This window comes from Syzygium oleosum, unplaced genomic scaffold (assembly GCF_021117445.2).
Source record: "Syzygium oleosum isolate NSW1041296 unplaced genomic scaffold, Sole_v2.1 Sole_v2.01, whole genome shotgun sequence".
Taxonomy (NCBI): domain Eukaryota; kingdom Viridiplantae; phylum Streptophyta; class Magnoliopsida; order Myrtales; family Myrtaceae; genus Syzygium; species Syzygium oleosum.
The window spans coordinates 10,711,929-10,728,830 of NW_026607485.1; the positions used below are offsets into that span (position 1 = coordinate 10,711,929).

Here is a 16,902-nt window from a genome sequence, read left to right on the forward strand (position 1 = left end):
ATGTTGGTGCTGTGGTAAAAATCATAGTAGTAGTTTATTGTAAAGAATTATTGCTAAAGATAATTATTGAATCTAACAGAACAATTAGTATTTTCATACGAAATTTTTTACTTGTTAATTATACTAGCCAAAACATACGTGCGTGGCCCGTGAAGCCACCTTAGTTTATGTAGAAGTTATTTCAAATTGGAGGATAATAAAATCAAAGCAGTGACATAATAAGATGAGAGTAATTGCATGGATACTAAAAATTCTTCACATGACAAATGTAAACTTAATCAAAAGTACAGAATCAATTTTTATGACACGAAACTGAAAACATAATAAAGATTAACTTTTTGATTTAATGGAATAATTTTCCTTGTGGTAGATAGGTAAATATTGGGACAATTACCAAAATAGTCCTCGACCTATTACACTAGTCCCGATTCAGTCTTAAATCTTTCAATTATGCCAATTTATTCCTAAACTTTTTCACATTTTGCCAATCGAGTCCATCGGATTAATTTTGGTTGGAAATTACTGATGTGCATGCTGGCCATTTTACATGACATGGCCAGCGCTAACGCAGATATTTTTTAATAACTTTTTGATATTTTTCTGAATTTTTCATAAATTTTTTTGTTTTTTTTTTCTTTTTTCTTTACTATTTTTTGGACTGAGGGCCAGCAAGAGTCGTCGGCACCCAGTGAGGCCCGCAATGCCCTCGTCGGCCACTAGTCAAGGGCTTGCGAGCCCTCGCCGTGGCCGACGAAGGCATGGTGGCCCTCGGCCAGATCTGGTGAGGACAAGAACAATTAGGAGCGTCGCACCCTTGAAGAATTGAAGTGCGAAGAATGCTATGTGATCTGGACTTGCCAGTTTCGTCACGTACTAAGTTCAGTGTCCTTAAAGAGCACTAATGCACCTACAATTGCCGGTTTCGTCACATACTAAGTTCAGTATATATATGTATATCATTCATGTGGCTTGTTATTGCAAGTAACTAGTATTAATCTTGAAAGTGCAGTCTTCAGCAAGCTATCTTTATCTGTGCATTTGACATTTAGAGACACAGTAGATTGATTAGCTGACAGATTTGGCTACCTTTTGTGCAGCTAATCACCAATGGTAAGTTCAAAAGTGTCTGTCACAGAGTACTGGCAAAGAACATAGGACCGAGAATCTCGGTGACCTGTTTCTTCAGAACACATCTTGGGCAAGAGGGTTCTCCCAGAAAGTATGGGCCAATTAAGGAGTTGATATCAGAAGAAAACCGTCCGGTCTATCGAGAAACATCTGCGAAAGACTACGTCAAATATATATACTCGAAAGGTCTTGATGGTGTTCCGGCCATAGATCATTTAAAGTTGTGAAGCGTTAATCAGTTTGAAGTTGGCTCCTGTGCAGAAAGGGCGTGGATGACAAAAATTAGGCCATATGGATCCAGTAAATAGTGTTCACCACTCCCAACTTCTCGACTGTCTGCTATTACCACATGATTGGCAGGCGATGAAGGTGGCTAGGGTGGCGGCGTGGCTGCGACGGCAACGGCAGCAGCTTCAGGCTCGTCCCTAATGCCAAAAGTCCCCATCACCAATTAAATTAGGGGTTTTGAAACTACACAAATGCTTTGCCCAGGTGCGTGTTAGTGCCCGATTTTAGAAAAAGCTTTCCCATAAATGCATAGAGGCAAGAACCCTCTCTGTAATGAATTCTATAAGAGATTATTGTGTTTCAGTCATAGTAGCCGCCGAAACGATTGCCTGGATAAGGAGGAGGGTATGTTGGAATATTAGGTGGGGATCGACGAAGAAGGGTAGGGTTAAAATCAATATTTTGTTGTATGGCTGGATATATGGTTGATCTAGGGATATAATTGAGTCGATTCAAATCGTTACACAGTTCAAGACTCAAGATTTGAGCTTGACTCGACTCGAATACTCAAGACTCGTGCCAAATCGAGCTTATGTATGTACTATTTTCGTTTCGTTACTGTCGAATGTTCATTCCATTTCTCAATATCTCCCCCTCCAAGCCTTCACCTCAACCGTGTTTAGTTACTATCACATATTTAATCTAAAGATTCCTCATCTTTAAATAATTTATATACACCGAGCATGTGGGTTTGGGGCACGTGCGAATGGTAATAATGTCGCTATTAATAATAATAAAAAAAGCAAAAAAAAAAAAAACTCTAAATTATATTCACCGTGATATATTTACTTTAAATTTTTTTCCGTGACATAAAAAATCTCAAACTTGTACATATATAACGCTTTTATCCTCTGTCAAGGTTCTGTCAATGAGTATATTTAAAAATCTACCCAAATGGATGTTGGAAAGCAAACGTTATCGACATGGCACTCACGTGGCCAAAGTGAAATAAAAACGACGTAATTTGCTAGAAAAGGGATTTATGTTCAGAACAATAACTTAGCAAATGCAGGCATTCAATTCGCTCAAGACCGACTTTTATCATCCAGCTAAACCCTTATTCCAAGCACAAGGCATTCCAACCTCAGTTTCTGATGCATAAGATCCTCATGCAAGCGAGTGCATAGCATATTACCAGTATTATTTTACCATTATAAAATCTCTAATACTAGACATAGCATCTGCAATCCGCGTCGCGAAGAATCATAGTACGTCAACTCTTCAAGCTCATTCTCTCTGAGTCATTCGAAGATGGTGCGCGCTGATGATTCGGACGACGCCGATCCGTCGACCTACGATCGCTACCGGGAGCTGAAGCGCTTCGACGATTCCAAAGCGGGCGTCAAGGGCCTCGCCGACTCCGGCATCGCCAAGCTCCCCCGCTTCTTCGTCCGCCCGCCGGAGGACATCGCCGCCGACCAGCCCGGCGGCTCCTCCTCCGGGCTCGAGATCCCGGTGATCGACCTCGGGAGCCTCGCGGCGGGCCGGCCGGCGGCGGTGGCGCGGGTCCTGGCGGCGGCGCGCGAGGTGGGGTTCTTCCGGGTGGTGAACCACGGGGTACCGGAGAGCGCGCTGGCGGGGGCGCTGGCGGCGGCGCGCGCGTTCCACGAGCTGCCGGGGGAGGTGAAGGCGGGGTACTACAGCAGGGAGGCGGGGAGGAAGGTGAAGTTCCGGAGCAACTTCGATCTGTACAAGTCGAAGCACGCGAGTTGGAGGGACACTCTGTTCTGCGTCATGGGGCCTGAGCCGCTCGATCCTCTGGAGTTGCCTCTGGTCTGCAGGTACGAGTTCCTCCAGATTCGCAAATCCATCTTTGATTGAGGACGACAGGTTCTTACATTATCGTGCTCTTGCTGTGAGCTCCGTTGACTTTGAGGACGCTTCTTCGTCTGGGTTACATGTGCTTCAAGAAGATGTAATGATCCTATGGACTGTCATTGTCTGTAGTGTAGAATTCCTACTAGCTAAACTTAAATTGGGGTTCTAAGTTCTTCCTCGACTGCTTTCATGGATGACATTGAAATTGTAGGATGGATTGTCTGCATTTGGTATCTTTGTCATGGTTTTGCCTCCGTAGAACTCTCTGGTCTGGATCATGCTCTTGCAATCTCGAGAAGAAATGGAAGAAAGACGGTAATTTTGCAGGAAAATCGATCCGCTATGTGAGAGATTCAACAGAGGGGAAAGTTTTTTTGTTGGTTCGAGTTTCATGTACTCATCTCTTGTGTGAAATAGTGAGAACTCTGCAGTTTGCTTAACATGGTTTAATAATTTCTCGTGTGAAATGGAGTACAGGGGCTTAACATCGTTGGCGACTGTTCAGCATCTGAATGCTACACAGTAATCTAATCGTGTATTAACTGCAAAATCAATTTGCCTGTGGTTTGTTCAAGACCTCTTAGGTTGTGAAACCGTCGTGAACTTGATGCAGTTCTATAGTTATACTAACAGAAACAAGTTTGTTAATTGGAATAATAGAGCAGGCTGATCCTCGACTCTGTCTAATTTGGCATATGTATTGCAGAGACAAGATGATGGAGTATTCCAAGCAAGTTAAGGCATTAGGGATCACTCTGTTTGAATTGCTATCAGAGGCGCTTGGTCTGAAACCCGACCATCTTGTAAATATGGACTGCGCAAAAGGGCATGCTCTTCTCAGTCACTACTATCCAGCTTGCCCGGAGCCTGATCTGACTATGGGCACCGCCAAGCATTCTGACCCTGACTTTCTTACTATCCTTCTCCAAGACCATATCGGGGGACTTCAAATTTATTATCGAGATCAATGGGTTGATGTTCCACCTGTGGCTGGAGCTCTAGTTGTCAACATTGGGGATCTCCTTCAGGCAAGCTTTTGATCATCTTTCTAGTAGGATTACATTTACTTCTATCAAATTAGACTGCTAAATCGATTTCAGAGCTTACATCCTTATTCTTGTTCTCGTTTCTCGGTAGTTCTGAGTTCTTGAAAACCAATTTCATGCTATCGTAGTAAATCAGATGGATATATGGAAACCGTAAACTATTTCCAGTGTTTTGTAGCTTAACACCTTAACTTTGTCAACCCACTTAGTTGAAATAACTTGCTAGATGTGCTGGAACTCTCTAAAACCTTCCTCATCACTTACTGAATCTACTTTATCCCTGAATTTTGTGGCAAACTTCCATTTGTTATCGTTGATCATTCGAAATGCTGTCTTTTGGACCCACATTGCATAGTAGTCGTATTTCTCATGTGTGGTACAGCACCATGTCATATGGAGATTTAGCATCACTACAGACTAACTACAGGTTAAAGGAATGTATTTAGGGGGATAGTGTCAATGGTAGATTTTGGAGTCTGAATTTGTAAACCTTGGCTAGATTCTGGAAGTCTCAGGAATCGGCAAAATCTTTGTCTATTATGGGCAAGTTTTAACATAGTTATAATGCTAGCACCTAACAAATGTGGATACTCACTGTACTCTTGTTACTTTCCTGCAGCTTATGTCGAATGACATTTTCAAAAGTGTTTGGCATCGGGTGTTGGCAAACCATGTTGGCCCTAGATTATCCGTGGCTTGCTTTTTCACTCTTCATCATTATCCCACGACAAGAATGTATGGCCCGATAAAGGAAATATTATCAGAAGACGGGCCACCGGCTTTGTATCGAGAAGCCTCTTTTCGCGAGTTCATCGCATACTATGGCTCAAAAGGACTCGATGGTAGTTCAGCTCTGACGCATTTCAGGTTGGTTCAATAGCCATTTGACTACTATACTGGATTGCTTAAAGTTCAAGCGACAATCAGCACAAAATATATGTAGAATGAAGGAGGATGTACCGAGTAGAATGTACTGAGGTTTGAGAGCATGATTGTATACCGAAAGATGCCTCTTTGTACACTGATGTTTCCGTGGCTCTTCTAATGTTGATTTCTGCATATATATGTTTGAACAGATAGGACCGTCGTATTAGGTTGATCGGTTCATTATGCCAGATAAACTCAATATCTTTAGCGACATCAAACACCGACACCATTGAGCATATTGATCCGTTGAATGTTATGTTGCTTGTGCTGAAGCTTTCTCCACGTTCATGGCCCAAAAATGAGACTGATTTGAGTTCTGGGTGATGCGGTAACATGTATTTTGCACTTACGCATAATGATGTAACATCTCTTTTAGGCCAAATACATATAGTGGCAGTTGAAGTTCTCTCTTCTTTCGCTTTCTTACATGCCCTGTTCCGTATATGGTTGTTTGCGATTTCCTAGCCATTTGCGTTCCATATTAAACTTGAATTCAAAATAAATTTAAAAGGATAAACTAATTACCTATGCCGAAATAGATAAATAAGTAAATGTAATTGAGTAATTATATTTATAATAGCTGATCTTGGTGCTGTGTTAGTAATTTATGACCGTAGTTTACCATAAAGAATTATTGCTGAAGATTATTATAGAATCTAATAAAACAATTAATGTTTTCGTACGAATTTTTTAACTTGTTAATTGTACTAGCCAGAACATTCGCGCGTGGCCGGTGAACCACCTTTGGCTTATATTTTCACTTGATGTAGAAGTTATTTGAAATTAGAGAAATAATAAAATCAAAGCAGTGACATAGTAAAGATGAGATTAATTGCATGGATCCTAAAAGTTCTTCACGTGACAAATATAAACTTCATCAAATGTACAGAATCAATTTTTATGAAGGGAAACTGAAAGGGAAATAAAGATTTGACTTGTTGACTCGACGGACTAATTTTCCTTGGATCAACAATCCTCGATCGCATTTTGTGCCATCATCCTCCTTAGTATGTGGCCGGAGTCGTTTGACCTCGGCAGCGAACCATTGAGAAAACTCTCCACTAAGGGGGACTCGCCATGCCTCAAAAGCATCGCACCCTTTAAGCACTAAAGAGTGAAGAATGCTACGTGATCGGGAAAAGTACCAAAAAAGTATTAAACCTGTTGCAATAGCATCGATTCAATTCTAAATCTTTCAATTGGACCAACTTAATTATAAACATTTTCACATTAGTGCCAATTCAGTCCATATGGCCAATATAAGCCGGAAATCTCTGACGTGGCGAGAGCTAGCAACCCTCGTCGACCGCGGGGCGAGGCCTCCTTCTTCCCACTGCATCACCTCCGTCTTGACAACAGCGCGGCCTCCTCGCCAGCGAGCTCGCGTGGGTGCAGAACAATTCGATCAGCTTAGAAAGAGAAGAAAATAGAAAGATATTCGAGAAGGTTCGCAAAATTGCAAACTGCGTGCTCCAGTTTTGGAAAATTACAAAACTTTAGTATTCAAATTCTATGCCGTTCTGCAGTTTACACAAGAAGCTTTTCAGCCTCCCCACCAGCGACCTTCGAAGTGCGTGCTCTGCATTCCGCAAGTTCGCGTCCTCCCGCACGCACTTGCCGAGTACGGCGACGAGGCGACGAGAAGGCGAGTCGAGGTCATTCGCCACCAGCCGCCTTCTCCGACGATGAAATCTTCAGGGCGCCCCGGAAACCCCAGTCGACAAGCCTCTTGAGCTGCGACTTCAGGATCGGGTTTCTAGCGTTGGCCTGAAGAGACCGGCAATGATGATGAACTTGAGAATGGAGAAGTATCAAGAATCATTTTTTATTCCTTTTGCTTGAAAGTACTTGATCTGGTAATTAAAGTAACAGTTTCATGTACGCTAGTGAAAATGGCAATGCCGTGGTAACTTCGACTTCACTAGACCCGTCAAACCAGTGGATTGGGGCGGGTTTGGGTTAGATCGAAAACAGTCCGATCCAAATAAGCCCATTTAACCTGTTTTGACACGTAATGCAAATATAATGGCCCATATTCAACTCGACCCATACCCAATTTATACCCAACCTGACATATATTGCTAAAATACTTCTATATTTAATTCAATTAAGGAAAACTCATATCCAAACCGAGATAAGAGTACGGAATGAATAAGAGTGATATTGAGTGAGGACAAAAGAGATAAGTTGAATTTAAATAAGTTGTAAATCCATTTATGACCTATTTATGACTCATTTTATGTTTATACCCATTCATGACCCACTTATTGAATATCACTGATTTATTTATTACCCATTTACTAATATATGGGTTAAAAATGAGTTTATGATCCATTTGGACATATATAAACTTCACTCATAGTTACTTGGGAATGTTGGGTTGGGTCTGGATTGGATGATTCATAACATTCACAGTCCTGTTTGCATTAACACTTTTCCACAAAAATCTCCAATAAATTTGGCTTAGGGACTTCAATCCAGCTTCGCCTCGTCGAGACCGATCGGAGCGTGCGAGAGGATGAATCTGAGTTCGAGCATGGACAACGATGAGGACACAAAGCTAATGGCTTACACCCCGTCGTGCTCGACCACGACCACAATTACGTGATCTGAGTCACATCTTGCCCCGCTCGTACTTGATCTGTGGCTCGGATCAACCTCCATCTTTCGACGAAGGTGCTGGGATTGCCGTCGACGGCGGTGGTGAGCGAGTTTGAGGGCGTCCATAGCGAGGTCGGTGGGGAGATAGAGATGAACTTTAGAGAAGGTGATCTTCAAAGTGAACACGACAGAGGCAAAGATGACGAAGAAAAAAGGAAAAAAACAAAAGAAAAAGAGGGAAGAAATAAATGAAAAAGAAAAAAAAGAAATAAAAATCTCTGGACGAAATTACCCTTACTGCAATTGCCATTGACCTTGGGCCGAGTAAATTAGTAACTTTAGACTATTATTCGAGATAAAATCCGCTACAAGCCTTTTATTTTTTGGATTAATACCATGAAAAATTCTAAATTAGTACACCTGTGATAAATTTATTCTGAACTAATTTTTTAACCACCAAACACTCCAAACTGGTACATCTGTGACAAATTTACCCTAAACTAATTTTTTTATCACCAAAAATCCCAAACCGATACATTTGTGATAAATTTTCTCTCCGTTAAATTGGATTAATAACATGAAAAATCATAAACTGGTACACCTGTAAAAATCCCAAATTAGTGCACTCGTCAATTGCCACGTGCCATCCAATTCAGAAATTTGTCTGTAAAATTTAATGAAAACTAATGGAATAGTCAAAATTGTAAAAGGTGTACCAGTTTGAAGTTTTTTATGGTCAAAAATTTAGTTTGCGATAAATTTATCATAACTGTACCAATTTAAAGTTTTTCTTGCTATTAATCTCTTCCTTTTTTTTCCCGAGAAAGTAGCCGTTCAAGTACTTATTTACAAATTTTCCCGCGGTTAATCAAGTAGTAGGATTTATCCTCAATCCGTAAGGGACAAATTTGCAAAAAGTAGTATGCGCACGTGTTCAGACAGAATCGTAACACGAAGCATCAGCGCTGTCTGTCTCTCTCTCTCTCTCTCGTTCGAAAATGGTGGCCGCCGACGATCCACACGAAGCCGATCCCTCGACCCACGATCGCTATCGGGAGCTGAAGCGCTTCGACGATTCCAAATCGGGCGTCAAGGGCCTCGCCGACTCCGGCATCGCCACGCTCCCCCGCTTCTTCGTCCGCCCGCCGGAGGACATCGCCGCCGACCGGCCCGGCGGCGGCGCTCCTCCGGGCCGGCCGCGCCCGCCGGGCTCGAGATCCCGGTGATCGACCTCGGGAGCCTGGCGGCGTGCCGGCCGGCGGCGGTGGCGCGGGTCCTGGCGGCGGCGCGCGAGGTCGGGTTCTTCCAGGTGGTGAACCACGGGATACCGGAGAGCGCGCTGGCGGGGGCGCTGGCGGCGGCGCGCGCGTTCCACGAGCTGCCCGGGGAGGCGAAGGCGGGGTACTACAGCAGGGAGGCGGAGAGGAAGGTGAAGTTCATAAGCAACTTCGATCTGTACGAGTCGAAGCACGCGAATTGGAGGGACACTCTGTTCTGCGTCATGGGGCCCGAGCCGCTCGATCCTCTGGAGTTGCCTCTGGTCTGTAGGTACTAGTTTAAAGCTCCATTGTTGATTGAGGACGAGCTGTTGTTATTTCATTGTGCTTTTACTTCAAAGCTCAGTTGACTTTGAAGACGCTTCTTCGTCTGGGTTAGATGTGCTTCAGAAAAGTGTAATTATCCTATAGACTGTCATTGTCTGCAGTGTATAGAATTCCCACTGGCCAACTTAGATTGGGGTTCTTGAGTTCTTCCTCGGCTGCTTTCATGGATGACATTTTGATTATGGAATGGAGTGTCTGCATTGGTTTCTCCGTCAGGGTTTTTAGCCTTACAACTCCGTAGAACTCTCCGGTCCGGATCATGCTCCAGCAATCTTGAGAAGAAAAGGAAGAAAGATGGTAATTTTGCTGGAATATAGGTCCGTTATGTAAGGGATTCAAAGAGGGAAAAGCCTTTTTTTTTTTGTTGGTTCGAGTTTTGTGTACTCACCTATTTGTAGCACCCGCGGTTTGAGCAGAACTGTCATATAAATTTCTGACTAACCTTCTACTTGGAACTGCACCTGAGGTGTTCAATAGAGAGAATTCTGTGTAGTTTGCTTAAAAGAAATAAAAATGGAATACACGGGCTTAACATCATTGATGAACTGCTCAGTATCTAACTGCTACACAGTAATCTAGTCGTGGCTGAACCGCAAAATCGGTTGTGCCTGTGAAAATGGTTTGTTGGAGACCTCTTATGTTGTGAAACCTTTATCAATCGATGCAGTTCTATGGTTTTACTAATTGAAACAAGTTTTTTATTGGAATAATAGAGCAAGCTGATCCTCGTCTCCGTCTAATTTGGCATATATATTGCAGAGACATGCTGATGGAGTATTCCAAGCAAGTTAAGGCATTAGGGATCACTCTGTTTGAATTGCTATCAGAGGCGCTTGGTCTGAAACCCGACCATCTTGTAAATATGGACTGCGCAAAAGGGCATGCTCTTCTCAGTCACTACTATCCAGCTTGCCCAGAGCCTGATCTGACTATGGGCACCACCAAGCATTCTGATCCTGACTTTCTTACTATCCTTCTCCAAGACCATATCGGGGGACTTCAAGTTTATTATCGAGATCAATGGGTTGATGTTCCCCCTGTGGCTGGAGCTTTAGTTGTCAACATTGGAGATCTCCTTCAGGCAAGCTTTTGACCCTGTTCCTAGTAGGATTACATTTTTCTATCAAATTTGACTGCTAAGTTGATTTCAGAGCTCACCTCCTAATTCTTGTTCTCAATTTTCAGTAGTTCCGAATTCTTGAAAACCAATTTTATGCTATCATAGTAAATGAGATGGACATACGGAAACTATAAAATGTTTCCTGTGTTTTGTAGCTTAACACCTTAACTTTGTCAATCCGCTTAGTTGAAATAACTTGCTAGATGTGCTGAAACTTTTTATAAACCTTCCTTATCACTTATCGAATCTTCCTTATCACTGAGTTTTGTGGCAAACTTCCACTGGTTTTCGTTGATCATTCAAAGCAATGTCTCTTGGACCCGCAATATAATAGTAGTCATATTTTTCATGTGCGGTATAGCACCATTGCATATGAAGATCTGGTAACACTACAGTCTAGAGTACCGGTGGCACTACTGGTTAAAGGAATGTTGTTAGAGAAATAGTGTCAATGTTAGGTTTGCATGGTCTGAATTTGCAAACCTTAGCTAGATTCTAGAGGTCTTAGGAATCGACAAAATTATTCTCTATTGTGACCAAGTTTTACGTAGTTATAATGCTAGCACCTAACAAATGAGGATCTTCACTGTACTCTTTTACTTTCCTACAGCTTATGTCGAATGACATTTTCAAAAGTGTTTGGCATCGAGTGTTGGCAAACCGTGTTGGCCCTAGATTATCTGTGGCTTGCTTTTTCACTCTTCATCTATATCCAACAACAAGAATGTACGGCCCGATAAAGGAAATATTATCAGAAGACAGACCGGCTTTGTATCGGGAAACCTCTCTTCGCGAGTTCATCACATACTATGACTCAAAAGGACTCGACGGCACTTCAGCTCTGACACATTTCAGGTTGGTTCGATAGCCATTCAACTATAATATTGGATTGCTTACATTTTGAGCAATAATCAGCGGTGGATGGATCCACAAAATATCTGTAGAATGAAGGAGGATGGAATGATTAGAACTGTACTGAGATTTGAGGGCATAGCTGTAGATCGTTATATGCCTCTTTGTACACATATGTATGTATGTCAATGTGGCTGCCTCTTTTGTACACTTCTGTTTCTGCAGATACATTTTTTAACGTATAGGACCATTGTATTAGGTTGATCAGTTTGTTATGCCTGATATAACAATATCTTTAGCAGCATCGAACACGGACACCATTTAGCATATTGGTTGGTTATGCAAATTAATTGCATGGATACTAAACATTGATTGAATAAGAGTTGAGCAAATTGAGTAGCGTCATATCGATTTATCTTTATATACACATGCATGGTTTAGGACAAAAATCATACATTCTTAAGCTGGTGAAGAAATCTATAATCTTATCTAATACATCCTTGTAAAGTTGGTATGAACAAGCGCAATTGCACCATGTGGCACAATATGTATGTGCATACGCCGTGATGTGGAAGTATCAACCAATAATGACACGCCATGACATGCCATACGTGCAAGGCCAACACTGACGTGAGCATCGCAGCCTCACCCTTGCCCAGACCTAGTGAGGGTCTCGGCCCTCGCCAGATCTGGGCGAGGGGTCACATGCCCTCCCTTTGGCCAGCAAGGGCGCCGTGGCCCTCATCAGCCACAGTGAGGGCATTGGGCAAGGGCGTTGCCGGCGTGGGTCACCGGCTCTTAGTTCAAAAAAAAGTAAAGAAAATCAAAATATAGAAAATCAAAATATTTTTAAAAAAATATCAATGGTCGACATTCACATAGTGATTTTCGATCAAAATTGGCCGGATGTACTTAATTGATAATATGTGAAAAGGTTTAGGACTCAATTGGTACAATTAAAAAGTTTATGACTGAATTTGCACAATTATGATAGATTTAGGATTTTTTTGATAATTGTCCTTTGATGTGTAAGATGTGCTTATTGCTTTTATTGATAATTGTTTTCAATAAATTGAAAACAATAGATGGCTGTTGACCTCTATTTGTGACAATTTAAAATGAAGGCAGATTGTGTTTTAAGAAAATCTACTTTAGCTACATATAAAATTATATGCACCCAACCCCGTGCAATGCACGGAACTTGCCAATTTTATTTTTTTGCTTGAAGAAAATTTCATTCATTTATCATAATCAAATATGAGAGGAACATAAAAAGCTTCCAAACAAAGTAAATCCCAAAAGAGCTGCAAAATAAAACAAAATCCAGAAACAAAATAATACAACTTGCAAATATAAGCACGCGCTTGACAATGGGGGCCCAATCACCAGAACTGTCAGTGATGAGCACATGCCGAAATCTTTCCCAACAAAAACTACGGCTTGCAATGCGCGTCTAAGTTTGGCGTCTTTAACACCATCATCATACGGAGACGACGACAACAACAACAATAACATGTTGAATCATCACAAATCGAATGCCTCTAAAAAAACTCTCAGTTTTAGATTTTGATCAAGAGAGAAAGGCTCCTAGACTTAGAGCTACACCTAAATCAGGAATGAGAGCTTCCGCCAAATCTCGAAGGAGTTATAGAACCATGTCCCAGACATTTTGCTAACTGGACCAATGATGATATTCTCACAAAATTTACAGTTGCAAGCAAATTTATTAACCACAACAAGCGAAAAAAGACTCATAGATTAAATCGGGAGAGAAAAAACAAGAAATCAAGGCCTCGGTTGCGTTCATATTAACCATCAGTTTAGGAATAACACATGACATTTGACAATCGATGTGGATTCACATGCGAAGTAAATTAGGACAGAAATTGGCTTTAATACCATGTTAAAAAGTTTCACCCAAAAGTTTGAATTAATAGGTGAAGGGAATACCACATGTTTATAAAAAGAATATAAATCGATAGATTTATCATCTAGATATTCCATTTTAAAACCATCCTGGAAATGGTTTGGATGGAGTCTTGCCATTAGACATAAATGCTATATTTGTATCATGGTACCCTAATCAGAAAATAAAAACTATCAAGGAGTTGGTTGAGTGATTATGGACTTAAATTAGACATGGCAATTTTTATTCGTATCATAACAATTTGATTCTTTGGCCAATAATGGGATATTTGGGCAACTACGAGCACTGAACTACCTCACTGGTCGTATAAATACCCGTCCCAGACACATTGGGCTCTCACTGTAGCCCACAGGTCCATCTGCTCTCGGTGGTGATTTGGGATATCTGTAAATTGGTTGGAAGGACTACATTGACAATTCGTTAAAATATTTAGAATTAAATTGGTACAATTAAAGATTTAGAACTGAATTGATCATCGCACAATATATTAAAGACTTTTTGGATAATTTTTTTCCGGTGATCTGTAATGATAATGTGCATGCATGGTGTGGAACTCGGGTTTTAAGCGAGAGGAGAGGAAGGCAAATTCGAATGCTTATGAAGTTCAGACCAATAATTAAATGTCATGAAAGTAAAATGAACACGCGCTTCATATATATACCTGAGCAACCCCAATAAGTCTGGTCCAGAAAAGTCATTGCCAGAAAAGTGACATGACAAATTGGGAGCGCGCTTTATTCAACCGCCCAATAAGAGTCGGCTACGCGTTACTTTGTAGTCGTGTTGGTAAATCTAAACATAGCTAGCATGAATAATCTGCGCTTGGTTGTAGCTCAGGCTCAGACCACCATTTTCTGTAGTGAAAGGCACCTTCTTGGCTACATTAATGGATCATCTCAACTACCTCTTGGCAGTAGGTTTTCAAAGGAGGAATGACTTCAGCTGGAAATTGGCCGGGTGGAGTTTTGTCCATATCGAACTACATTTATGAATTGTGCAGGGTATCAAATGCAATCCGCATAATGATGTGTCTATTGATGATCTGTCTAAATTTTACGGGAGGATTCGAAAGAGACGTCAGATCTGTTGCGTTTGCATTTGGAAAGTAAAATAGGAATAATTACAAATCTGGCATATGTATTCGGATGTATATCGAGATCATTGACTTTGGTGGATCGTACTTTTATTCCACTTGGGACGCGCATAAGATACGGTCTAGATGCAAAGGGTGTAGATACAACAGTGTCATGCACACGGAATTAGTTTCTCTTTCTCGCTATATAACGATCAAGGACACAGAACATAGGGGTATGGTCAACCTCTTGTCACTAGTAACTAGAGGTGTCAAAATGGATCTTAAACCCATAAATGGGTCATATATGGGTTACTTTAATTTTAAAGAGTCAACCTTAAATGGGTTTTAAATTTTAAAACTTAAAAATAAATGGGTCTAAATGGGTTGAGTTTGGAACCCATGTCCAACCCACCTACTAGACCCATCCACACACTCTTTCCCTCTTTACAAAAATGTTTAAAAAAAATTGAAATTTAATTATTTTTATTTTTTCTCTTTTTCTTTTATTTTTTCGTTTTTCTTTTCTCTTCTTTCTTTTTCTTTTTTTTTTATTCCGGTCGGTGGTCGGCCACGGCGACCAGCCACCGGGGCAGGACGACCTCGCCGGAGGACGGCGAAGCTCGAGCTCGCCCGATTCCGGCGACCTCGAGGCTTGCCCGATGCCGGCGAGGCTCCAGCCTCGCCGGCCTCAGGCGAGCTCGAGCTGGCCGGATCTGGCGAGGTGGAGCCTCGCCGAATCTGGCAAGGTGGAGCCTCGCCCGAGGCCGGCGAAGCTCGAGCTCGCCGGCCTCGGGCGAGCTCGAGCTTCGCCGGCCTCGGGCGAGGCTCCACCTTGCCAGATCCGGCGAGGTCGAGCTCGCCTGAGGCCAGCGAGCTCGAGTCTCGCCAGATCGGCGAGGCTGGAGCCTCGCCTGAGGCCGTCGAGGCCTCGGCCTCGCCAGATCGGCGAGAACGAGCTTCGCCGGCCTCCGGCGAGCTCGTCCTCGCCTGTGGTCGATCGCCCGCCACGGCGGCCGGCGATCGGCCAAAAATAAAGGAAAAATAAAAAAATAAAATAAAAAATAATTAAAAATTCGATTTAAAAAATATTAAAATTTTGTTTTATTTTCTTGGATAATGACTTTATGGAAAATATTTTTTAGAAATGTCGCATTTTTCGTAAAACAAACAGAACCTCAATTTTAAAAAAAATTATAAAAAATTTTCACTAGCTTTGTATTGCATAAAATGTTTTAGCAGTATAATTTAAAAAAAAAATCATAAGAAACAAGTATTCCTAGATTAGGTTAAATATAAAAGTGTTTTAGCAATATGGGTCGGGTCGGGTATGGGTTGGGTATGGGTCGGGTCGGGTATGGGTCGAGATATTTACACTATGAATAAATGGGTCATAAACGGGTTAATGGGTCAATTTGGGTCGGACCATTTATGACCCGACCAAAACCCGACCCGACCCACCCGTTTAACAGGTCTACTAGTAACCTAGGATGCACCGACATGCTATTTGAGCATCGGAAGCGGTGTCCGACACGTGTCGCGTGTCCGACGCACTCCGACACGTGTCGCGTGTCCGACGCGCTCCGACACGCTCGGACACGCGGCCGACACGCTCGGACACGCGGTCAACGCGTGTCGGAGATCCGACAAGCGGTCAACGTGCCGGACACGCAGGCGACACGCGAGTCGGGAATCCGACACGCAATTTTCAACACGCACGGGGTTAATTTTACAAATTTCCAAAAATTTAGGGGTCAAAATGTAAATTTATAAAAAAAAAGTAAAAAGAAAAGCAGAGAAAGCTCGATTACTTCTGTTTGCCCTAAGCTTCTTTCCTCCGCAAAGCTCCTCAAGACCCTTTCGTCCGCCAAATCTCCTCAAGACCCTTTCCTCCGCCGTGATTGCTTTTCTTAAACGTTTTCTTGCATCTCGCTTTTCGCTGGGTACCATCTGCTCCCCACCCGCCACCAAATTACCCTTCAGCGCCGCCGCTCGAGGCCTACCCAGGGCCTGTGCCGCTGCCGCCTCAACCTCCCTTTGAGGGGTACCAGCGATATTTCGCCGGAGGGTATCCTCCGCCGCCGACGTCGCCTCCTCGTTACCCCACCACCACCGTCGCAGTCGACGTCGTTCCCCTTTTGCAGTGCTGGTAATGATAGCTCTCTTTATGTAGTTTCGATCATTTTGCCCCTTTTCTTTTTGTACCTTCAGATGTATGTTTCTTTTCGAAGAGACCTCTGCCTCCTCTGATTGTGATCCCCCAGAGGGAGGATTGCAAGTATGAGAAGTCTAGAATACAAGACATGCTGCCTCTATTATCCGGTTTTTAATAGATATTAACAAATGATGGCTTAATGTTTTTACTGTAAATTCATTTTAGGCTCCTTTTTTCTTATTATTTATTTATTTGTGGATTTGAATCAAATTAATTTATCATGTATTACTTTTTATATATAACATGTCGCAACGTGTCAGAATTCTGTATTTTTGAGAAATAACGTGTCGCGTGTCGTGTCATG

The 16,902-nt window shown here is 42.2% G+C and overlaps 1 protein-coding gene and 1 pseudogene across 1 annotated transcript; both read left to right on the top strand.

The window, feature by feature from the left end:
- Nucleotides 1–2,622: 2,622 nt before the first annotated feature.
- LOC115666899 (1-aminocyclopropane-1-carboxylate oxidase homolog 1-like) lies at nt 2,623–5,489 on the top strand. The gene is made up of 3 exons (XM_030588544.2): nt 2,623–3,197; nt 3,941–4,262; nt 4,900–5,489. The coding sequence occupies exons 1-3, from the start codon at nt 2,668–2,670 to the stop codon at nt 5,158–5,160; spliced, it is 1,113 nt and encodes a 370-aa protein (XP_030444404.2). The 5' UTR covers nt 2,623–2,667; the 3' UTR covers nt 5,161–5,489.
- Nucleotides 5,490–8,736: 3,247 nt separating this feature from the next.
- LOC115666935 (1-aminocyclopropane-1-carboxylate oxidase homolog 1-like) lies at nt 8,737–11,626 on the top strand (annotated as a pseudogene).
- Nucleotides 11,627–16,902: the final 5,276 nt, after the last annotated feature.